Raw genomic sequence first — 24,958 nt, forward strand, 5'->3', positions numbered from 1 at the left:
TTTAATAATAAATGAGTGTGTTACAGCAGAGTGAGTGTAACAGATTACTTTTTGTTTGAGTTTTTAAAGGAGGAATAATGTAGAGTTACAGTAGATGCAGAAATGTTATATTTAGTGTTATACTTAATACTCATACTGCTGCAAAACACTCATGCACATGAAGAGGGCTCAGATTGCAGCACAATAGCAGTTCTTTTGTACAAACAAATGCTTTTAGCTTAAGTAGATATGGGTACTCCAGTGTGTTTGTGTGTACCATTTTTTTCAGAATTACATCATTCCACAAGGTGACTTATTGATGTTGTCTCCTTATTGGGCTCACCGAGATCCAAAATACTTTCCAGATCCAGAGGACTTCAAACCTGTAAGTAGTCAGATTTATTTGTATAGAGCTTTTTACAACTGATGTCACAAAGCATCTTTACAGAACAGATAATCAGACAAAACACTAAACATTTAATACAGAACCGTGTTTGAGCATCAGAGGCAAGAAAAAAAACTCCCTCAGAGCTGCAGGAGGAAGAAACCTTGGGAGGACCAAGACTCACATATAAGGAGGGACCATCCTACCACTGGTCAGACAACTTTTAAATAAATATTAAAAAGTCATTGTACATCCACATAAGTCTAATATATTCAGGCAACACCAGCAGTGAAAGAAGAGTCAATGTAAACTTGTAATCAGTAGTGGAGAGTGAACAGCTAGTCCGAGGCAGGTGAATAAACTGGATGATGGGAAGCTAAACTGTGGCGGGTGATGGGGAATGCTGACTTCCAGAAACAGTCAGTCAGACAGGTGGGCAGTCAGTAACTCTGAGGAAGGCAGAGAGATAGAATTAGTTTTGACTGGATTTATGTAAAACAGGGAATATAAAACATTATCAGAGTGTGGCTGATGACCTTGGGAGATCTGAATAAAACAGCCTAACTAAAGGCAGAGAGCCAGAAGGTAACATAGACACAGAGGCTCCCTGAAACACTGGCATCCACCAACACCACCGTCTACAAACCTGAGTGACTGAGTGCAGTGGGTGAACAACAGCACCAGCATTCAATTTACCACAATTCCCTATGTCTGTGAACCCCTGGATCTGCAGCCTGATGTGAAGGGAAAAACATTAATTACAGAAAGCTTAACTAAAATAAGTTTTTAGTCTAGAACATTTTTGGAAAGGTTATTCCAGCTCTTTACTGAAAAAAATGATGAGTAAAATTTACTTTAAAAAAAGTTTCGCAACTTTTTACATTCACTTTTTTAAGTAAATTTAATTTCAGATAAATGTAAGGTAATATTGTATGCAGAGTAAAGTATTAAGTAAAGTTTACTAAAAAAGGATTGATTCAGCAAAAATAAATTAAATAAGGTTTACTAAAAGAAAGGATTGACTGAAGTTCAGTTCACTTTTTTACTCTATATAACATTTAAGTCTTAAAACCAAGTTGAAGTTACTTACATTTATCTGAAATTAAATTTATTAAAAAAGCAAATGCAGAAAGTTGTAAAAAAAATTTAAAGTAAATTTTACTCAATTTTAATCATTTTTTTCAGTGTTCCTCCTGCAGAGCTCTTAATTTACTACTAAGAAACCAGCATCCTGAGATGTAAGTAATCATGATGATTCAATAGATACAGTTCTTTAAAATATATGTTTAACAGTACTGATTTTTTAAAGGATGTTAAAACTTAAAAAAACAACCTTCTGGGTGGACCATTGACGGTGCCAAAGGAAAGAAATAAAGATAAACAACTCACCTACCTAACCAAAAAAATAACCTAACCAAAATATACAAACGTGGCACCCACCCCTTACCTAGTGTGTCTATACAAGTTTTTTTCCTACTGTGATGGAATGTATAGGCACCTCTCCTTTCCTGTCCCTGCCAGGGTGGTTAGAAACAGAACTGAGTAAAAAATTACAGCTGCACATAAGAACACAGGAGGCTAAAACTCAGGCTAAACAAATGGAGGCAAACAGCATAATCCTCTACAGAGCTTTAATATACTCCAACAGTCAATCTAAGACAGCATTAAAAACTACATATCAACACAAACACAAGCCTCTCACAAACCAAAAATCCTCCTCCATTAGTCCACACCTGGAGGCATTTAAACAGGAAGCACCACCCCTTCCTGGTGAGACACTCCTTCCATTGGTGGATCTGGTCAGCTGATCCTCAGCATCTCTCCCATTGGCTGGCAGAACTCTGGATAGTGCTGGAAAGTAGAGTAGAAAAAAGGAAACAAAAACAAAATATATATATGTCAAGATATATGTGTCTTGTGGCACGTAACCCATGTACTAATTTTTCTGTGTCAGGCATTTTACAGAAGTGTAGAAAAGCTGTTCTAGTAACATTAGATGTGTGTTTATCGAATGCTAGATCTGAATCTATGATAACTCCAAGATTTTTAGCTGCTGAACCAGGTGTGACTGAGAGATCAGCCAGATTTAACATTAAGTCTGATCATTTAATTCTAGCAGCTAAGGAATTATCAGCACATTAAAATTAAATTTTAAAACTTGATTGTTATTTCAATCATACAAATGTACTCAAATACACAATACTACCTAAATTGCTATAAAGGACAGCGCAGCACCCATACAGCACTGAAGGCAGGTAATGAGGTCAAAAGTGCAGAGATACTGTGACACAAGTATTTAAGAGGCATTCTAAATACATTCTCAGTGCATTAGTGATATTATAAATCCAAACAGAAATTATTCCATTTCAAGTGAGTCTCCTATTCCACAAAAAGACAATTTAAAAAATACAGTTTTTCAGATTTTTTCACTTATGCTTGTTGACAGCAAAACCATATGCTGTTTGGAAATGTTTGAGATTCTAAGTGACAGGAGATACACCGCCAGCTGCACACATGGTCCACCACAGATCAGTATAAATCCATTGTTGTGGTCGTTGCAGCAGGCAGGTCTTACGAGTGCTGGAGCGCCTGAACACCAGTCCTGTGACTCTATTATGACTGGTGGAGAGCTTGCACTGACTGTTTTTGTGGCCAAACTGAATTATTTTGTGGCACACTATGCAAAACGCATACATTTTTAGGGGTCTAAGCACCAAAGGTGAGATTTTCCTTCTTCTTATTATTATGTCTGAATAGCAGTAAAAGAAAGTCACTAAATTGGGTATATAGGTGTAATAAATGTCTCATTACTAAGACAAAAAATAACTGGCCTGATTGTGGCGAGATACTTTTTGTATCTTATTTCAACAAGGTTTTTACATCATGGACTCGTTTGGGTGTTTTTAGCTCTGCCCGCCACTGCCATATTTAGCAAAAACTTTTTTTAAAGTTCTGTGATTTAAGAACAATTAAAAATGATGATATTTATAAAGAACATGGCTGGAATGTGCAAAGTAGTGGAGCTTAGAACACATAAATAGCTTAAGATCAGGATTGCCAGCATGCATTCCAATGAAATAGTTTTTTTTTTATTAGTCATATGATCTATGTACTTGTACTATTGTACTATGCTAAGTGGTTGTGGTTGTTGATTTTTTTTCTTTTTTTTTATTGATTAGCATGAAACTTGTCCCCAGAAGCTTTGCATGCTGCATATTTGGCTATTTGCTTATTAAGGACAACTTGGACAAATATGACTGCTGTTTATGCAAGTTAAATCTTTGGATACTCAAAGTACTCAATTGTTAAAAGGTTTCTTGTTTTTTGCGTCTTTTGGCTGAAGAACATAAATCAATCAGTGCAACTGGTTATAACTGTATTGCAGATATGTGAAATGTGACCAAATTTACAACTTACTTCAACAAGATTAATTTCTAACAAAATTTGAAAAACCTTTTAGATTGAAAATAGTTTCTAAAATGGTATTTGATTCTAATGTAGTGTTTTTATAATTTATTATAATTTAATGTTTGTCTAAGGACAAGTACATCAGTGTTCTTCTCTAAGGACACACTGAAAAAATGTGATGTTCTGGATTAAAAGGGGCCCTATAGCACGTCCTGGGCAAAGCCCGTCGTGATGCTCGATGGTATCTTACACCCCATCATAATTCTATTCTTATGCCTTGCGCCTGCGTCATTAAAATAGCGTTGGAGTTCAGGAATATATTAACGCAGATGGGCGTGGTGGTCTGGAAATGATGTGTTCAGGTAAATTACTGCCGTGTGGCGGGGAACACAGGTGCGCTACTGACTGATTAAAACCCTGACAACAGTCAGCCAAGCAGTCATGACTAGGACACAAATCACCACGAGCACTGCACTCCCCACAATACCACACACACCATCACTTCTTTACCGCATAAAAAAACTCACCCAGTGCCTTCAGCAATTAAATATAAAATAAAATATACTTAAAATGTGCACAGTAACTAAGTTATCTTTAGGTATATTTTTTCTGACTTTTGAAAGAGTTTATATTTATTTTTTGTACAAGGAATTAATAATTGTAACTTAATATAGATCATATACGCATTCTGCTCTTTAAGAATCTTAACAGATGCTCATTCTTACTCATTCTCTCTCACATCCTGCAGTTTTGGAAGTAAAAAAAAGGGAAAAGCACCTCACTATTATTTAAGTGGAATTCCTTTTATATTTTTTATATTTGAAAACTTTAAAGCATATTGCCACCACACTCTCAATTATTAAAAACTATTAAAAAATGTGAAATACACTGTGATGAGGCAAGAGGTCTCCCTCATCACCAAAGCTGTTGCTGGGACATTTAATTTGCTGTAAAGACAATTGTTTTAACAAACACATGGAGATACTTACCTGAGAAGGGGGTTTCAAAGAATTGGCAGCCATTACAGTTTCTCTTCTTGTACTAGCCAGAAGGGCCCATGGCAGTGCAGGAGAGGGGGAGGTGGAGTGAAGAAAAAGACTTAGTTAATTAAAAAGAATACTTAGATATAGATATATGATAGATATACTTAGATATAGGTAGATGTTGTCATGTCTTGGCAATTTTAAATCAGTTTGAGACTATGTGCACATTGTAGAAAATGTTAATATTTGTATGTATTTAATTAGGATGCTGTAACCTACCTGCTGAGATTTGGTTTAGCCCGGGGTAGGGCTTACAGTATGTAAAGGGGCAGTAAGTTAGAGTTGTGGAAGGGATCTGGTGTGTCTCAATGATGATAGGGGCACGCGATTGAATGTGGCTAGAAATACCACTACTCTGTTGGACCTTACGTTTGCTTCTTCAATATTGGCAGGGATGAGTATTTGGGACATGTCGCAGTCTACCTCTCTGGGGAGTGATCATTTTCCAGTTGAATGTGAGTTTGGTATTGAAGTGTATAGGATGGGCCGTACCTTTTTGCGTAGATGGAATTTTTCTAATGCGAATTGGGACACATTTTCTGACCTGTGTGCTCAGAGACTTAAGAACATGGGTATCTCGGATGACGTAGATATTTGTAATGAAAACGTGTGTGATATATTGTGTAAGTCAGCAGCCATATGGGGGGGGGGGGGAAGGAAAGCTGTTTATTGGTGAACAGAGGAATGTTCAGCACGTAATAGAGCGCTCCGACAGGTTCAGAGATCTTTGTTGTTCTGTGATTTAATGGTGTATAAAAAGGCACAGGCAGTGGTAGGTAGAACTGTTAAGTTGACAAAAAGATCCTATGGAGATCATTCTGCAGCATGATCGGGTCAGATAAATCTATACGTGATATTTGGCACATGATTAAGAAGATGAGGGGGATTATGAAAGGGACTGATGTCCCTGTCCTGAAAGCGGATATGATTGAGGCGGTGACGGATGCGGATAAAGCAGAGCTCTTAGCTCAGGAATTTGCAAAAGTTCATAGCTCTGCTAACTTAACTGAGGATATGCGGTTGTCTCGGGAGAAAGTTTGTTTACAAATTTCCTGTAGTTTTGTGTAGGAAAGAGGTTTTTGATTGTGTTCTAGATGCTGATTTCACTTTAAGGGAACTCAAGTTGGCAGTGGCTGGGTCTGGTCATACGAGTCCTGGAAAGGATGGGATATGTTACGACATGGTTAAGGATTTGATAGATGATTTGACAATCCTTTGATAGAAGGATTTGATTGTCTTAGTAAGATAATGGAGCGAATGATAACGGACAGACTGACGTATTATCTTGAGAACCGCAATGTGTTCGCTAGTTATCAAAGTGGATTTCAGCAGGGCAGAATGACGATGGACCCTGTTTTGTGCCTAGAGTCTGAAGTGAGGAAAGCTCAACTGTATAAAGAAGTGGTGGTGGCTGTATTTCTGGACATAGAAAAAGCTTATGATATGATACGGAAGGCCTGATGATTAAGTTGGACAAGCTGAGGATTGGGGTATGGTTTTTATTGGATATTGGATTTTTTTGAGTCATAGGACTTTTCAAGTGAGAGTGGGAAATGACCTGTCAGGAGTTTATGTTGCAGACAATGGGACTCCGCAAGGTAGTGTCTGTAGCCCTTTGTTGTTTAACATTATGATCAATGATATATTCTCCTTGGTTGGAGCAGATATAGGCAAATCTCTTTATGCAGATGATGGGGCTTTGTGGAAACGGGGCAGGAATCTTACATTTATTATGACAAAGATTCAACAGGCATTGACCACGGTAGAGCGCTGGGCTACTGGTTGGGGTTTTAAGATTTCGACTTCAAAAACTAAATCTTTTTCTCAACTCGACAGAAACCAACCTGTATGAGCTTATAGTTATATGGTTTAGAGATAGAACAGGTTAAGATGCTAAAGTTCCTGGGTATGTGGATGGACTCCAAATTGACCTGGAAGGTACATATCACAAAAATGGTAGATAAGTGTAAGAGTGCTCTGAATGTATTGAAATGCTTGTCGGGTTGTGATTGGGGAGCTAATCGTCAGTCGCTTGTATATATGTACGGGGCATTGATACGATCTGTTTTTGATTATGGATGTGTGGTGTATAGATCTGCTGCTGTTTCCAATCTGGAAGTGTTGGACCGGGTTCAGGCACAGGCTTTAAGATTATGTAGTGGGGCAGTGAAATCTTCCCCTGTAGTTTGTTTACAGGTAGAGTATGGGGAATTGCCACTCCAATTGCGTAGATTGGCTTTGTCTGCAGTTTACTGTATGAACATTAAGGGTCATACAGGGAATCATCCTGTAGTATCCATTGTACATGATTGCTCGGATACTTATCATGGTCCGTCTAAGAGTTTTGGATGTTGTAGTACTGGAGAAGTTAAGGATTTGGGTTTCAGGGATGTGACTGTATGTGCTACAGTGCCTAGAGCTATAGTTCCACCTTGGATGTTTCCTGAACCCACTGTTGATTTAAGGATACATGAGCAGCTTAAAGATACTGAGGATTGACCTCTATCATCTGTAGTTGTAGATCAGCATCTCACACGGTCATATGGGGATATGTTGCAGGTCTACACTGCCGGATCTAAATGTCCCTCGCTGGGGGTGACTGCAGCTGCAGTGTTTATTCCAGAGTTTCAGGTGTCCTTTGGTAGGAAATTGTCGGATGATCTATCAGTGTTTACGACTGAAATTATGGCAATTTTATTGGCACTACAATGGACTGAGGAGGTCTGCCCTATGAGTCTGGTAATTTGCTCAGATTCTTTATCTGCTCTCCAGAGTGTTCAGACCGGTAGATCTTCTTGTAGACCTGATTTATTACTGGAATTGTGAATCTGTGTAAATTTTCTATGAGTCCCAGCGCATGCTGGAGTGGAGGGGAACGACATAGTGGATTTGGTGTCCAAGCAGTGTTTGAGGCGGCAGATGTGTGATATTGACATCCCTCTGAGTAAAGCAGAGGTTAAGCTTTAATTAAAAAATGTGTTTGGGCTCTGTGGCAGATAAACTGGGAGCAAAGTCTTAAGGGCAGACATCTGTTTAACATCCAGCATGGCACTGGAGCAGTATCAGGTGGGGGGTTCGGCCGGAGTGCCGAAGTAGTGATTGCTGGAAAGCGAATAGGACACACTATGCTGAACTCTTCTTTACACCTTATTAACAAACATGACACAGGCATGTGCAGATACTGTGCACATAGGGAGACTCCTGAGCATGTGCTGTTACATTGTTTTAAATATTCTGCGCAGAGACAGTAGTTGTTTAAGGCAATTACGTTGAAGGGGCATAAAGATTTTTCTTTGAAGGGGTTGCTTTGCTATGGGCTGGGCATGGGGATGGTAAATAAACAAGTTATGTTGTTTTTGAAAAATATTGGGTTATTTAATTTAATCTAAAAAAAAAATTACCTATTACCTATCTTAATTTATTTATTTATCTTTTTATTATCATTATTATTAGAATTATAGAATTATCCTTCCTCTGTTTTGTTCTCCCCTAACTGTTGTTCACTATCCTGAAGTCTCCCTTCGCGCCACAGCTCAGTAGGTGGCGGTAATGCGCCTGTAGTTGGTACACCATTTGCCATTAAAAAAGAAGAAGAAGAGTTGGGGAGCTTTTTTCTCATTGGGTAACTGACTGCTGAAGAGTTAGCTCAGTAAAGTACTGTCCTAAAGCCTAGGCACAGTATTTATTTGTAGGGCTACAGTTCAATGCTAAGTTGCATTATAGTCCTTTAATTTTCATTGTATTTCTTTAATTCTTTATTTTCTTTTTTTTTTCTTTAATTACACTTTTTTAAAATAAATCTTACACTTTGAACTTACCTGGAGGTATCCTTTGATCTTGGTGTGGTGGATCTCATTTCTTATCGCTTTCCACACATAAATCCTTAAGTTCCCCTGGTTTCACACACCTTCCAGTGGAGAACTTCTACATAAACGGATAGCTAAACGAACATATTACAATGAAAAAAAAAATCATAAAATCACATTGAAGAGGTTTGTCCAAACTTATGACTGGTACTGTATACAATGCTACAGTGCTAGACCATTAATAGTTGAAAAACTCTGGGATGAGAGTTTTACCTTACTAGCTCTTCTTTAAATTGAGAAACTATTTGGTCCAGCTTAAGCCAGACATCTAAAAACTCATCATTTATTCATTACAAAATTATATATGGGCTTGTGACACCATATAGGAGATATCAAATAAAACGTATTTCTAGTTATTTCTGTAACATTTGTAATTAAGCACCTGGGACATTCCCAAAATATGTGCATGAATGTCCCAGGTGCTGAATTACAAATGTTACAGAAGTAGCAGAAAAGTAGCAGATCTCTTTAAAAGCATATAAAGTCATTTTTAAATGGATAACTCTTTTTATGTGACTTTAAACTGTTTTAAAAAGCACTTTGCGACAAGTGTCTGAGAAAAGTGCCTTATAAGTAAATTTGTAGTGATCAGCAGCACATGTTGATAACAAGTTGATATGTGGAATTGAACACTCTTCTGTGTTAATAATTTTATGTGATTACTTTTCTTCCCACAGGAACGATGGGAGAAGGCAGATTTAGCAAAGAATGTGTTCTTGGAAGGCTTTGTGGCATTTGGTGGGGGCAAGTACCAATGCCCAGGAAGGTTAGAAAAACTATATTTATAAATCTTTATACTCCACACTGTGGAAGGATATCTCTGTGTTTTGAAAATATAGAACACCGAAAAGTCTTATGCTATTTAGGGGGAAAATCTCTGTAGTATTCTTACTTTTTTATTTGAACCTATGGTCGTACCTGTGTAGGAGGCCTAATTGTAATCTGACCCAACTATTAAAACGTACTAAATGGCTTTTTAGTTTTTTTGTGACATATTTTGTTGCACTTGTTGCAATCACAAGAATGTATCAGTGTATTTTCAAATAGTTAACATGTAGGACAGACATACATTACACAACCACAGAATAAATAATATTACTTGGCTACAGCTTATAATATTAGATCAGAGATGCAATTGTTTAGTTCTGTGGGTCAACACAGTTTCGTAGTTTCCTACTCTGAGCAATCAAAACATGTTTTAACTAAGTTGGAGTAGGGCAACAAAACTATGCTAGATTTAAGTCATACAGAATTTAAATGAAACAGTTTGGATCTGGTTGCCATATGCATAGACAGCTGTTTAATGTTAAATAAGAGATTGATGTTTACATTACTCAATAACTGCATCCATCCAAAGGTTAGGCTTCAGCCAAGGTAAACTACATTCCTCTGCTGCTATGTCATACAATGCTTTTTCATACAATGCTCAGTAATTACCCATTTGTCAGTGCACATACAACATACAGTTGAAAAAAGGAAAAAGAGCACCATGTAAATTACAAAGCCTCTTGAGCAGACTATTAACATTATCAAGCATTAAAATGTTGTGTTTTTATGTGTTAATGGACCTTGCCTTAAGCATTGTTGTGCAGTCATGTAGAAACAGGAAGGAGCCACCCTTAACCTGTTCCCGCAAAGTTGGGAGCAAGAAATTGTCCAAAATCTCTTGGTATGCTGAAGCATTAAGAGTTCCTTTCACTTGAACTAAGAGGCTTAACCCAACTCTTGAAAAACAAGCCCACACCATTATCCCAACTCCACCAAACTTTACACCTGCCAAAATGCCTTCAGACAAGTACGGTTCTCCTGTCAACAACCGAACCCTGACTCGTCTATCAGATTGCCAAATGGAGAAGCATGTTATTAACTCCAGAGTCCAGTGGCAGCATGCTTTACATATGGAAACGTATTCTGTTAAGCTCTTTATGCACTGGTCTAACACTCTTTGGCTGAGTTGCTGTCATTACCAGTTGCTTTGTTAAAATATTTCTGACAGTTGATGAATATTTAGTAGTGATGAAATTTCACGACTGGGCCTGTTGCACAGGTAGCATCTTATCAGTAGGGCAACTTTTCAGAAAAATCTCAAAATTACCTCGCTGGAATTCACAGAGCTCCTGAGAGCGACCCATTCTTTTACTAATGTGTGTAGAAGCAGTCTGTATGCCTAGGTGCTTGCTTTTATACACCTGTGGCCATTGGAACACCTGAATTTAAGTATGGGTGAGTGAATTCTTTTGGTAATTTTATGCATTTTTAAGGGTCTAAAAGTTTTGGGAATTTAGAGATTTTTCTGAAAAGTTGCACCGTGCATGTTGAAAATAACTTTTAAAACATACATTATCTTATGATCTCCATTCTGAGTCTAGTCTGAAAAGGATATGTTTTTCACCAAGCCCCTGCTGTGTGCACAGGCATATCCTCAGCCCAGTTTTTAGGGGTGGGAGTTTCATTCCCAATGTGCAGTGTTATCAGATGTGGTCTGTTAGCGGTCATGTGTTAGCCATTGCAGTGGAGTGATCTAATTTCATTTCAGGGTTTTGTTGTTGATATTTTAAAGCCGGAATAAAGGCCTGCTGCACCTCCCTGATGCTTGCGGTGTTGTTGTATCTGCTGTCCACCCTTTTTTGCCAACCTGGTCCATGACTCTGTCAGAGGAACACTTTCACTTGGTAAAAAATGTACCTATTAAATTAATGAATATCAGTAATTAATTAATAAGTAATGTAATTAATGTGAGCTATTAACAAGCTTACAGCAGCTAGGACCTGGAGTTCCCGGAGAGAGTGTGGGCTCATTCTACAAGAGGAATGGCTACATCAGGGCCCCTTTTAAGGGCATCTTCATTGTCATCAGCTAGGCATCAACTCGTGCATTTCATGAATCAATCGACTGTTGGGAAATGTTAGATTATGCAGAACAGCTGTAGAACAGTATCTTAGACTCTTAGGTGTGAAGCTGGTGGCGTGAGGCTATAACTTATGTGCATCATCTACCATAATGTTTTGATTAAAGGTGTTTGTCAGCCAGACATGTAAAGGCATGATGAACACATTGTGTTTTACCTCATTCCTCTCCTGTGTGCACAATGACTGTGTTTGTTTGGAGCGTTGGTTGTGCACGTCGCTCAGAAATTAACTTGACATGTAAGCAAGGTGCAGTGCACACAAAACCTCCAGGGGTAGTGCAGATATCCTCTGATCTTTTCTATACTAAATGTATACTAACCTTGAAGTAATTTTTTTATTCATTTTTACTACCAGGTGGTACGCAATAATGGAATTACATCTGTTTGTTACTCTGATTCTCTACAAATTCAGATTTACTATTCTGGATCCAGTACCTAAACCGGTAAGCAAATCCTGCACCATGACAGACACCAGACAAATTAAATTAATTGAAAAGAGTCTCATATATATGTCATTTTCATTTTTACAGAGTCCTTTACATTTGGTGGGAACCCAGCAGCCTGATGAACCATTTAGGGTGGAGTACATCCATAGATAAAAGGCAGTTTGCAAACATCTATGCTTTAAGGGCTGCTAGCAGTGAAAGATTAAAAACTTATTATTCTTACTGAACTTGTTTCCCCATTTTATTTGCAGGACAATGTGAGTACCACACTGAATACTTATTTTGTTGTTTAGTCTCTAAAAAAGACAGGATTTCTATTTCTCTACATGTTTTAGTGCAGGAAAAAAATATTTGTAATTATTTGAGGTAGTGGATAAGAATGGCATCAATGTCAGAAAGGCAGACATTGCAGCCACCAAAACCGATAAAAAGTGGGCAATACACGAACACCATCAAATCTACAGTCATATGAAAAGTTTGGGCACCCCTATTAATCTTAATCATTTTTAGTTCTAAATATTTGGGTGTTTGAAACAGCCATTTCAGTTTGATATATCTAATAACTGATGGACACAGTAATATTTCAGGATTGAAATGAGGTTTTTTGTACTAACAGAAAATGTGCAATATGCATTAAACCAAAATTTGACCGGTGCAAAAGTATGGGCCCTTATTATTTTATTGATTTGAATACTCCTAACTACTTTTTACTGACTTACTGAAGCACAACATTGGTTTGGTAACCTCATTGAGCTTTGAACTTCATAGCCAGGTGTATCCAATCATGAGAAAAGGTATTTAAGGTGGCCAATTGCAAGTTGTTCTCCTATTTGAATCTCCTCTGAAGAGTGTCATCATGGGCTCATCAAAACAACTCTCAAATGATCTAAAAACAAAGATTGTTCAACATAGTTGTTCAGGAGAAGGATACAAAAAGTTGTCTCAGAGATTTAACCTGTCAGTTTCCACTGTGAGGAACATAGTAAGGAAATGGAAGACCACAGGGACAGTTCTTGTTAAGCCCAGAAGTGGCAGGCCAAGAAAAATATCAGAAAGGCAGAGAAGAAGAATGGTGAGAACAGTCAAGGACAATCCACAGAGCACCTCCAAAGAGCTGCAGCATCATCTTGCTGCAGATGGTGTCACTGTGCATCGGTCAACAATACAGCGCACTTTGCACAAAGAGAAGCTGTATCGGAGAGTGATGCGAAAGAAGCCAATTTCCTTCCCGGTGCGTACAGAGCAGAGCCCCGTCCCCACTACGGCTACTCGGACTACATCTCTGTGATGCTCATCCCAGCATACAGACAGCTGATCAGACGTGCCAAATCAGAGAAGAAGCAAGTAACAACCTGGCCTCCAGGAGCCATCTTCAGGACTGTTTTGAGCACACTGACTGGGACATGTTTAGAGAAGCTGCTACTTCTGATGACTCCATCCAGTACACAGATTCAGACACTGGCTACATCAGCAAGTGCATTGATGATGTTACTGTCTCCAAAACCATCACAACCCGCCTCAACCAGAAACCGTGGATGACTGCAGAGGTGTGTGTGCTGCTGGGAACCCGAGACCTTTAGGTCAGGGGACAAGGCTGGCCTCAGAACAGCAAGGGCCAAGCTCTCCCGGGGGATCAGAGAGGCAAAGCGCACCTACGCAAAGAAAATCCACGCCCACTTCCAGGACACTACTGACACTTGGCGCATGTGGCAGGGCATCCAGACCATCACAAGCTACAAGTCACCTCCACCTGCTTGTAACAGTGATACCTCCCTTCCAGATGCACTGAACTCCTTCTACACAAAGTTCAAAGCACAGAACTACACGATGGCAAGGAAGACCACACCTCTTACAAACGACCAGGTACTGTGCCTGTCCTCAGCTGATGTGCGGAGAAGTCTGCTAACCCATGGAAAGCCCCAGGACCAGACAGCATACTTGGCAGAGTGCTCAGAGGATGTGCAGACCAACTCACAGATGTTCTCATGGACATTTTCAACATATCTCTGAGCACCGCGGTCGTGTCGACGAGCTTCAAGACAACCACCATCGTCCCTGTGCCAAAGAAGTCTCGAGTGTCCTGCCTCAATGACTACCATCCCATTGCACTTACTCCCATCATCATGAAGTGCTTTGAGAAGCTGGTCATGAGGCACATCAAAAACCAGCTCCCCACCTCACTGGACCCACTGCAGTTTGCGTATCGTCCAAACAGATCAACAGATGATCCTATCACTACTGCTCTCCACCTGAACAACAAAGTCTGCTTTGTTCGAATGCTGTTTATCGACTTCAGTTCAGCATTCAACACCATCATCATCCCTCAGCATCTGATCGGAAAACTGAGCTTGCTGGGCCTGAACTCCTCCCTCTGTAACGGGGTTTTGGACTTCCTGACTGAGAGACCACAATCAGTCAGGATTGGAAACAACACCTCCAGCACCACCATACTGAGCACCGGCGCCCCCCAGGGCTGTGTGCTCAGCCCACTGCTGTTCACTCTGCTGACTCATGACTGTACTGAAAAGTACAGCTCAAACCACATCACCAAGTTCGCTGTTGACACAATTGTAGTTGGCCTCATCAGCAAGAACGACGAGTCAGCATACAGAGAGGAGGTGCAGTAGCTGACAGACAACAACCTATCTCTAAACGTAGATAAAACCAAAGAGATGGTTGTTGACTTCAGGAGAGCTCCAGGTGTCCACCAAGTTCCTCTGTGTTCACATTGCAGAGAACCTCATCTGGTCCCTCAACACCAGCTCCTGAACAAAGAAAGCACAGCAGCACCTCTACTTCCTGCAGAGACTGAGGAAAGCACATCTCCCACCTCCTATCCTCACCATGTTCTACAGAGGGACTGTAGAAAGCATCCTGAGCACCTGCATTACCGTCTGGTTTGGGAACTGCAACACTTCAGACCGCTAGACCCTACAGCGGATAGTGCGGACAGCTCAGAAAATCATCGGAGTCTCTCTTCCCTCCATCACTGAGATCTACACCACACGCTGCATCCGCAAAGCCACCAGCATTGTGGACGACCCCACCCATCCCTCACACGGACACTTCTCTCTGATCTTCTCTGGCAGAAGATACAGGAGCATCAGAGCCTCCACTACTAGACTGCAGTAGCTTCATCCACCAGGCAGTCAGACTCCTCAACGCACAGAGACAGAGCTGAACCCCACCCCATCCAACACACTCAACCCCCCCCCCGGCATTTACACACACAAAAACTGAACTTCACCCACACACTCAGCACACAGAGACTGAAAGCGGAAGCTGCTGGAGCTGGAGCAGCAGGAGCTGGAGCTGGCACCCTGGAAAACCTGAGTTTCAGCAACTCAAAAAAACCTTCAGCAACTCAAAAAAAGTCTTTGCCTTTTCATGTCTATGTTCCACTCTGATGCCCTACCCCTCAGCAAAGTCTTAATAAAAAGTACCTTTATAAGTTCTGGAGTAGGGCACAACAAAGGGTCAAGGTAGATGTTCCCCATCATACTCACAGGGGGTTTACATCAACGAGGGCAATAACAGCGGCTGACCATCTTGCAGCTTGGAAAAAAGGCTCTCCAAAAACTCCATTTGTTCCTGCTTTGCCATTAGCCGACTTGCTGCATCCTCGGTGGGTCGTGCTTTATGTAACGAAGAGGAGGCAGGATGCAAACGCAAGTCGGTTTTATTTTCCATTTAACAAAATAAGCAAAGAACAAAACACTATGAAATATAAAGAAAATGTAACTAAAACAAAACACTATGAACTATAATGATAAACTAAAAAACTGAAACAAACAAGCAAAAATAACAAATAAAGAAACAAACTACATAAAGCAAACATGGAACACTTACGACAAAAAAAAACACAGCTGGTCTGAGGCTAAACAAAAGAGATTAACAAGATCCGGACAGTGTAACAGGACATGGTCAAACAAAAAGCACGGCAGAGAACAAAGGAGCACATGGGGTATTTATACACAGGCACACACTAGGAACACCATGGAAGCCATGTGAAGCACATGAATGACATGGGGAGGTAAACAAAACAAGAGAACAGAGGACAGGAGCAGGAAGGAACCACAAAAAAGGAAAACACTAGACAGACACAGGTTAAGGTGTGACACATGCCTCCTCCGATACATGTGAAGTAGCCAGTGACATTTTTGTGACAGCTCACAGATGTGTTGTCCTGCTTACATTACCCTTTGGAGTGATGTTTGTGCGCCATCTACCACCCAGAGAGAGCAAGGCCAATTGTCCTTTCTCAGGGCTCCAGTAGCCAATGGCAAACTACATGAACAGGATTAAGCAGATGATCTCCTGATACATACAGTTACTGTATTATAGCTAAATACATTTTTAGACAGTGGGTAGCATCCTAATCTACATTCTTGGAACCTTTAACTAACTAACTAGACAGTATCTTTTCTGTCTTTATTCCGTACAACAACTAACTAGCAAGATAGCTAGCTAGCTACCTGAGCAATAGGTAGCTTTGATTTAGCTCAGCTTCCACACAGTAAGATTGTATTTATTAAGAATTTATCTAGAGTTAGTGTTTAAAGTTGTTTGTGAAATGAACAAATAAGTTTTGTTTACTTATTTAGGTTAACATGGTCTGGCTGGATTTGTACCGTAATGGTACAGTTCAAAAACCATAAATCCATGATTTAAGGTATGATTTCTAGACCATTTTAGCGATATTATATTACCGTACTGGTGACCTAAATATCATATTTTCAGCTGAAAGTTTGAAAATAAATCATAATTGCTTGCGAGAGAACATATCCCCAAATATTTCATGCAGACACATTGAGGAGGTCCTGTTTTATACGTCCTCAATCATATTTGCTATGCTGTGACTCCTTGTGCCACGCCCCTTTCCTTTGATGTCAAAAATATAAGATCTCAAATATCAAAATACACAAGTATTTTGGACAATACACATGTGAAAACAATTTCCAAATTGAAGCAAAGTTATATATTAGCTGAAAAAACATTTGATACCCTTAATTGTATTTTAAACATGTTTTTGTATTTTTCAAAGTTTAAGCTTAATACTTAAACTTCCAGTTTCCATACTTTTTTCAAATTGACAAAACTTAACAAAACTCTGATTTGGCTCCATACAACCCAAGACAATATCTATCCATGTAATGAGGTGTTTTTCTATCTCTCTTCGGGTAACCTGTATTGCATGTAATATGTGTATGTATTATGTCTGTCTCCCTTTATTTGAGTGCAGTCTTGTGCATCAGCTTTTTGTCCTCTGTAGATTGGTTTTGAAAACGTTACTGGCGCTTTTACAGCTAGTATAACAGATATGTGTATGAATTAGAATAATAACCCAAAGCCTGGACCTGGTAACAATGTGTTGTTGTAGAAAACAGGCCTTAAATTTGCAGCTTCTTTACTGAACGTACTGCTGCATCTTCATCATACACATCATTTCTTTTCCCCTCCCCAAGTGCTCACTATTATTAAACACATTCACAGTTCCCCCAAGTGCGAAAGTGGAGTGATATCTGACAGTGCATATAAAAGCCACTTGTCTCAGCTGTCTCTGGGGGTTTGTTAGAACAGCTTAGTTTCGTACATTTGACATTGTTTTACTTGATGAATGTCAAATTAACCACTAGAAAGTATTAACAATCAAACGTTCAGTTAATCCCCACTGTGTGGGAGTCATAAACAGTGCTGTGCAGTCATGATATCAGACAGTCTGTGAACTGGCCCACAGGTCACCTCATTGCCACACCTATTCAGATAATACCAAAATAGCAAATGCTATAATTCAGAAAGAAAGAAATTCAGGGGGGTTTATTAATGTGGAGGGGGGCTTGCACACTTGACAGAACACAATTTGCAAGAAAAAAAAGATTCAGAGAGCTTGCGCAAAGAGGAATGGTGAAAGATCCCTCTGTCTGTATTCTCAAATCTTCTAAATGAGTAATAGGAGAACATTAAGTGCTCTCTTGTTGGCGAAAGGAGGTTATACAAAGTACTAACACCAGGGGTGCCAATAATTTTGGCACACTTGATTTCATGTAAAAGATTTATTTCTTAATGCGTGATTAAGAAATGAATGTGAAACCATCAGTTGGAATTAATGTTGCATGAACTTCCCATTTTGACATGTAAAATCAAATGCTCAGGTCACTGCATGTCTGCATATCTGGGTAGTTGGAGCAAATAATTTTATTTTAAGTGTATGTAAAATAACTAAGCCCAAGCTAAATAATGACTCAGTTAAGTTTAATAAACTTAACATGTTCAGTTATTTTTACTCAACAATATTATAATTTATTCAAGTGTTGACTATTTTGTTATACATATACATATTTTATGTTATACCAATACTGATAGCATAATCCTGCAATAGCACAGGAGTAAACACTGTAGCTCCAGGCCAACATACAGTCACTATTACAACACAGAATAAAGATACTTCCTCTTTCAACCCTCAACACTGAGGCCTGGCAGCTACTCAATATATAAAATATTAATGCACACCCAGGAGAAGGTAGGTTTGGCCGACAGTCAACACATAGGTGGTAAGGAACAGGACACACAATGTAGTGCAACAAGGTTTTTTCAGTTTTGTTTTTTATTGACTTGTATGAATGAATGAACATGCAAAACTTTCCCGGAAAGGTCAGTTTCCCAGACAGGGATTAGACCAAGTCTTAGACTATGCTTTTCATTTAATGTCAAATCTCCATTCAAAATGCTGTGTAGTCCAAGACTAGGTTTAATCCCTGTCTGGGAAGCTCAAAATCAGGGTTGTTAATTTTTAACAGCTTTTTGTCATGTTTGTATTGTCAGTATGAGAAATATACTAGAGCAGTGTGAAGGTTTTGAAGTCTCCAGAATATTTTAGTCACACAGAGATATATGGCACACATGCCAGATATTTACAGTCATGGCCAAAAGTGTTTCTATCAGAAACATATTGCAATTACAAATGTTTTTTTGTACATTTTTATTTCTTGTGTATGTATTGGAATAACGTTTTTTTTTTTCATAATTTCACACAAATCAAATTATTGGCAAATTATTTGGTTGCACACATATTGGAAAAATAAATGAAAAAAATTCCTTCCTATAACCAACAGTTAGCTTGTTGCACCTCTTAACTGGAATTTTGGACCGATCTTCTTTCTAGGTGCTCGTGTTTGAGGATTTCCTTCTCCCAACTGCAGTTTTTAGATATCTCAATAGGTGTTTAGTGGGATTTAGATCCAGACTCATTGCTGGCCAGACTCATTGGGTCTCCTGCCATAGCATTTTATTTCATTTAAATGTCAACAGATAGTTTGTGCTGACACTGATGCACTTTGACATGATGAAGATGGAGAACCCTGAGATTGTTGATATTTTTCCACAATTTTGGTTCTCAAGTTCAGTTCTCTTCTCCTCTTTCTGTTCTCCATACTCTCCAAACACACACACAATGCAAAGACAGTGCCAACATCTCTCATTTTTCTCTGGTTTCAGGTGTGATTTTTATGTTGCCCACACCTGTAACTTATCACAGGTGAGTTTCAAGTATATTTTTGGACTTTTGTGTGTAATTTTGTCAACTTTTAATTTTTGTTCATTTTGTTCCAACACAAAGAAAAAAAGCATGTATAACAAACCATGTGTAATACGTTTGACCATTACTGTTAGTTTGTTGAAGGAAAAGTGTGGTCTGGCTTTATTAAAAATACGTTTTATCATCTTGAAATAATGATAAAGTCAGTCAGTAACTAGGGATACCTAGGTTTGTGTGTGTGTGTTACACACACAAGTGTTCGATGAGTAACCCACTCCTCTTCCTGGAAACACAAGCAGGTCTGGTAAGCAGTGATCCGTAAAGCACTTTATACCTCAGTCACCTAAAAGAGCTGAGTACACTAAACATGCTAAAAGCTGCTTTTTTCACAGGACATTTATGTTGTGTACATACAGGATGTGTCTTATCAGAATATAGGTTAGTTCTGAGGACAGTGTAAATGAACTCAGTTTTTAGTTTTATAGGCAATTTAATTGGCATCTTTTATATCTATTTACCTCATATCAAGCACAAATACAGGTACATACTGCAATTTACTTCAGCTGCAACACTGAAGACACAAAAGTAAATCTTATAATGCTTTTAAAACTTGTTTAAGTATATTGCCTATGGGCTGGCTAAGTGGGACATTTATCCTACTAAATATTCCTGATTTAAGTTCTGAAACACTGATTTCCTTTGAATTTACATACATGTTAATGAATACCAATCACGTGACAATTTACAGGATTTGCATTAAAAATAATGCACACATGCCAGAAATGACAAAGAAACGGCAGTAGAAAACATATTTCTCTAAGGTAGAAGTAGAAGTAATCTTGACTCAAGTTCACCAATAAGCAACCAGCAAACAATCAACTTTCAGACTAAGTTAATACTGAACCTTCAGATGAGCACTGCATAACAAAAGTAAAAAAAAGTGGGTTTGACATTAAAATGGAAAAAACACAAAAGTAGAAACCCAAAAGAAAACCACACTGCATGTACATAACTCAAGTACATTATTCAAGTTATTTTTATCAACTCATTTTAATAAGTTTTCTGGATACAGAAACAAGTGTTTCAGCCTGTGTGTTTAGTGTAGCTTAGGGGTCCTAAAGCTTTTGATTTGTAGTAACCCTTCCTGTAACAGTTTTAAACAGTAATTAACATTAATTAAGAGGTTAAACAGTGTGAAACTCCATAGTGAGCTACAGGACAAAAACACAGATTTGCTGCACTGATGTAACAGATTAAACATAAATAGTAAAAATATAGAATGATGAGACAAAATGCATGGAGATATAATTAGGGTAATTTGTTTAATATTCTAACAACCCAGAAAGAGAAAAGACAAAAGCAAATGCTTTACCAAATGTCATGCAAAGGGTAATGATCGCTAATATCCATCCTAAAAGTTTATCACTACCAGAATGAGTAGAATGATGTAAGGCAGGGAGGAGTCCAGGTCCTGGGTGACCAGGCAGGACCACACTGGAGATGATAAGGGGGATGGAGTTAGCATCTTCAGCCTGCAAAGGAATTGCATAGATCACGTTGTTTAAAAGACAGGTGGACGCTATTGAACGGTTGGGAAATGGTTGAGAAGTTTTAGAGCTTTCTGTAGATGCTTTGATCTTTACCATTGACTCTAGAGACAAAAATAAAGACTTTAGCTTATATTTCTGTTCTGTATTAAATTGTTGAGCACTGCAGCCTGACCTTCCACTTCTTCAAGCTTTGCAGCAATGCTGGCAGCACTCCTGTGTCTATTTTCTTAAAGCCAACCTCTGGATATTAGACTGAACACGTGGACTCAACTTCTCGACTCTGGAGAGGCCTGAACTGAGTGGAACCCATCCTGGAAAACTGCTGTATGTAAGAATTAGGAACATATTTGTTTTCTTTATAAATAAACAATCCTCCCACCTGAGCTGTAGATCTCTGCAGCTCCTCCAGAGTGACCATGGGCCTCTTGGCTGCTTTTCTGACCAGTGCTCTCCTCGCTCAATCTGTCAGTTTGGGTGACCTACCATGTCTTGGTAGGTTTGCAGTTGTAGAATACATTTTCCATTTTTAGATGATGGATTGAACAATGCACCTTGGGATGCTTAAAGCTTTATTTCTGAACTGTCTGGTGAGTTCTTTTGTCTTTATAATGCTGTTTGTTCACTAGTGTTTTCTAACAAACCACACAGAACATTTGTATTTATACTGGGACTAAATTACACACAGCTGGATTTACTTATTCAGTGACTTTTGAAGGCAGTTGACTGCACTGGATTTTATTTAGGGAGTTCCTTTACACATCACACTTTTCAGATTTAAATTTTATGAAAGAAAATAAAAAATGTATCATTTTCATTTCACTTCACAATTATGTGCTACTTTGTGTTGGTTTATCACTTAAAATCTCTATAAAATATATTTGAGTTCGTAGTTTTAAGTTTGATAAATTGTGAAACGTTTGAATACTTTTGCAAGCCACTGTGTACTGGATGACAAAATAAAACATAAAACATCAAGTAACATCTCAAATTTACATCCCAGTTCAAAACAAAACACAGGAAACAGTCTCATCATGTCCAGTGTTGTAGTCAATGATTCATGTGTTAATAAAGAGACTTGATCCATTGTGATGAAATATGTACGAATATATGTACACAGCAAATTCTGTTTTTTGGAATAAACTCTCTGAGAGTTAATATTAACTCATTTTAAGTGTATACTCGTGACCATCCAATACACTCTATAACAGAGTTAAAGTAACTCCTTTCTGGGAGTTGGCCTTTTAATTCGGTTCAGGAGTTAAATCTGAACTGTTGTGGGAGTTAAAATATTTATTCCATCTAGAGTACAATACAGCTGGAGTTAATTTGACCATAAACTCCTTCACAGTGTTGGAACATTTAGGAGAAGAAATGACAACAAAAAGCATCATTACTGACCACAATAACAATTTCATATTCAACAAGTGTATACCAGTGTTTTTTTTTTTCATTGCCAGCACTTTGTCACAATTTACAGTGCAGAAGATGGTAACTTGCTCTTACAGCCAACAACACATTGGCTAGGCAAACAACCATTATATAAAATATAATGAAATACCCCATGGAAGAACACACTGATGGTAAGCTGGGACTGGGGGACATGCCCATTAGAGAGTTCAGTCACGCTCCTCAACAGCTTGGAATAAACTCTGAAAAACTACACCACCAAAGAGTTCCCCTCAACTCAACTTGTAGTTTAAGATGAAAAAAAAATGCACACTTTCACACATTTTTGTTTAACTCCAGAACTTTGCTGTGTATGTGGTAATCAAATATAATATTAATCAAGCTGTTTACAAATTTTACACCTTAGTAGAATATTTACAATAAAATCAGCCAAATGATTATCTGATTCAGTGTTGGTTAATTACACTTTAAAACATCAGGTTCAGTGCCACTCATGTACTATTTACTCAGAGCTATTCCACCCCAAACTACAAGCCATTGTATTTATACCTGGCTATTGTGCTTCCTGGGGAAATGGCAACCATTTAAATTCATGTTTCTGTAGTATCTTTGGCACTCTGAATGTGCTAAAAAGATAAGGGGAGACTTCTTACTAGAACACCTGTGTTTATTTTAAAATGAACACTATTGCAGTGTTTATATAGTTCTCACCATGTTGCAGTGTTCAAATTTAACCCCTTTTATTATGTTAATTTATGGCATTCACAATGTTGTTTTTTCTGACACTCAAATATAGATTTTTAACACTAAATTGTGTTATTCTTTTTCACTACGAGAGTTAATTTCTGACACTTAGCGTTGCTTTTGGAAAAATGTGTATTTTTTCACACTACACTGTTATTTCCTTTTACAGAGTTAAATTCTGACACCCAAATGTGCATTTCTAAAACAAAATTTCTCTTTGTTGTTTGTGAATGTGTGTTTACCACTATAATAAAGGTGTGCAGCCCAACCTTGTACGCTGACCCACTAAGTTTGACCCAGTTAAATGTCTAGTGGCACAGCATCTTATACAGCTAAGGAAAAAAGGTCACCATTGTCTTTATATTGTCTTCATGTCCATATTAAATGATGAGTGATAAGATGATAAATGATGAGTGTTTTTGAAAACCCTGTGTTTTGCACTGAATATTACACTGTATAATATATAATATTATATATAATATACCCTATATTACACTAAACACTGAAAAACACAAGCTAGTTTTCAGTTTATTCCATTAGAGTGAAGCTGTGGTGTAGTAAAAGATGTGCATTAGAAAGGTGTTTAGATGAAAAATACCTTTTTGGCAAGAGTTTACAGAGTTTTTGTATACAGTACTTGGTTTGTAAGACATTCAGCATGTTGTGTAGATGTGGATTGGGGAGTTTAGTGTTAAGTCAGTGATAAGTCTCTACAATAGGTCTAAGCTAATTCAAAAACCTGTAAATGAAGCAGATGGAAGGTGTAAAAATAGACTATTTGCGGGGTGTAAGATGGGAATGAGCATCGCAACGCACCTCACACAGTGTATAAGATGGTGCTGCAAAGGTTTAATGATGCATAATCTATTAGTTATTAATTTATTTACATTTTAAGATGGTTTTATTATAATGCCTAGCTTTAAATTGAGGGCAAAACTGTGCCAGAGAAGAGATCATTCTCTTACAGGTTTACCTATATTGTATTACTATTAACATTACTTAGAAATACTTTCAGTGATTTTTCCTAATTATCATACATGGTGCATTATAGTTTGTTCATAGATAAAATTGAGTAAGATTAAGATGATACAATTAGGTTGAGAGTCAGAGTGATAGCTCAGACTGTATTAAGAGGGGGAGTAGCAGGACACACCATCTCTTTTATCTACAGACAATGTGGTAAGATCCAGCACCAAATAGCCACATTCTGGTACCATATCCTAAATGCATCACAGAGATACTGACGAACTGAAACATATCTGTCTAAAATTTTAAGCTACACGAAACTTTGATGGAGGTGATCACTGCTACAGATGAATAATATGAAGGGTTCCCTTACCTTTTCTAATCTGTACTGTGGTTGTTTAATGAATGTGTTAGTCAATGTTAGTTTGCTTAGATTGCATTGAAATAATTGCCAGTTCACATTTCAGTAGTAATGCAAGAATTCAGAGAGGTATAAAGGGGATCACTAACGTTTTCATGCAATTGCAAAAAAGGGGTTTTGAATTACTGAACTCAAGTAACTGCAGGACTTTTATTAACAAATGTTAATAACATTTGTTATGAACACAAATTAGAAGATCGGTATTTGTGTTCTTCAGAAGACAGTTTGTTACAAATAGACATTTTGTAACACCACCAATCTATGTAAAAAAAATGCAACATTCTTTTTTTTATGTGTTTAT

General features: G+C 38.2%; 1 protein-coding gene across 3 annotated transcripts in view; it reads left to right on the top strand.

Annotated features, from left to right (window-relative positions):
- The window catches only part of LOC103046432 (24-hydroxycholesterol 7-alpha-hydroxylase), a 59,250-nt gene extending 46,993 nt beyond the window's left edge, over positions 1-12,257 (top strand). For 2 of the 3 annotated variants that reach the window (XM_049480223.1, XM_049480228.1), the window contains exons 9-12: positions 269-364; positions 9,359-9,447; positions 11,945-12,032; positions 12,120-12,257. In XM_049480223.1, coding sequence (XP_049336180.1) covers positions 269-364; positions 9,359-9,447; positions 11,945-12,032; positions 12,120-12,188 — 342 coding nt within the window. In that variant the 3' untranslated portion in view covers positions 12,189-12,257. Of the gene's footprint in view, positions 1-268; positions 365-465; positions 576-9,358; positions 9,448-11,944; positions 12,033-12,119 lie in introns of those variants that run through there. The other variant, XR_007439419.1, reaches the window with a different exon arrangement.
- Positions 12,258-24,958: the final 12,701 nt, after the last annotated feature.

Source organism: Astyanax mexicanus, chromosome 1, assembly GCF_023375975.1.
Source record: "Astyanax mexicanus isolate ESR-SI-001 chromosome 1, AstMex3_surface, whole genome shotgun sequence".
NCBI classification, from domain to species: Eukaryota; Metazoa; Chordata; class Actinopteri; order Characiformes; family Acestrorhamphidae; genus Astyanax; species Astyanax mexicanus.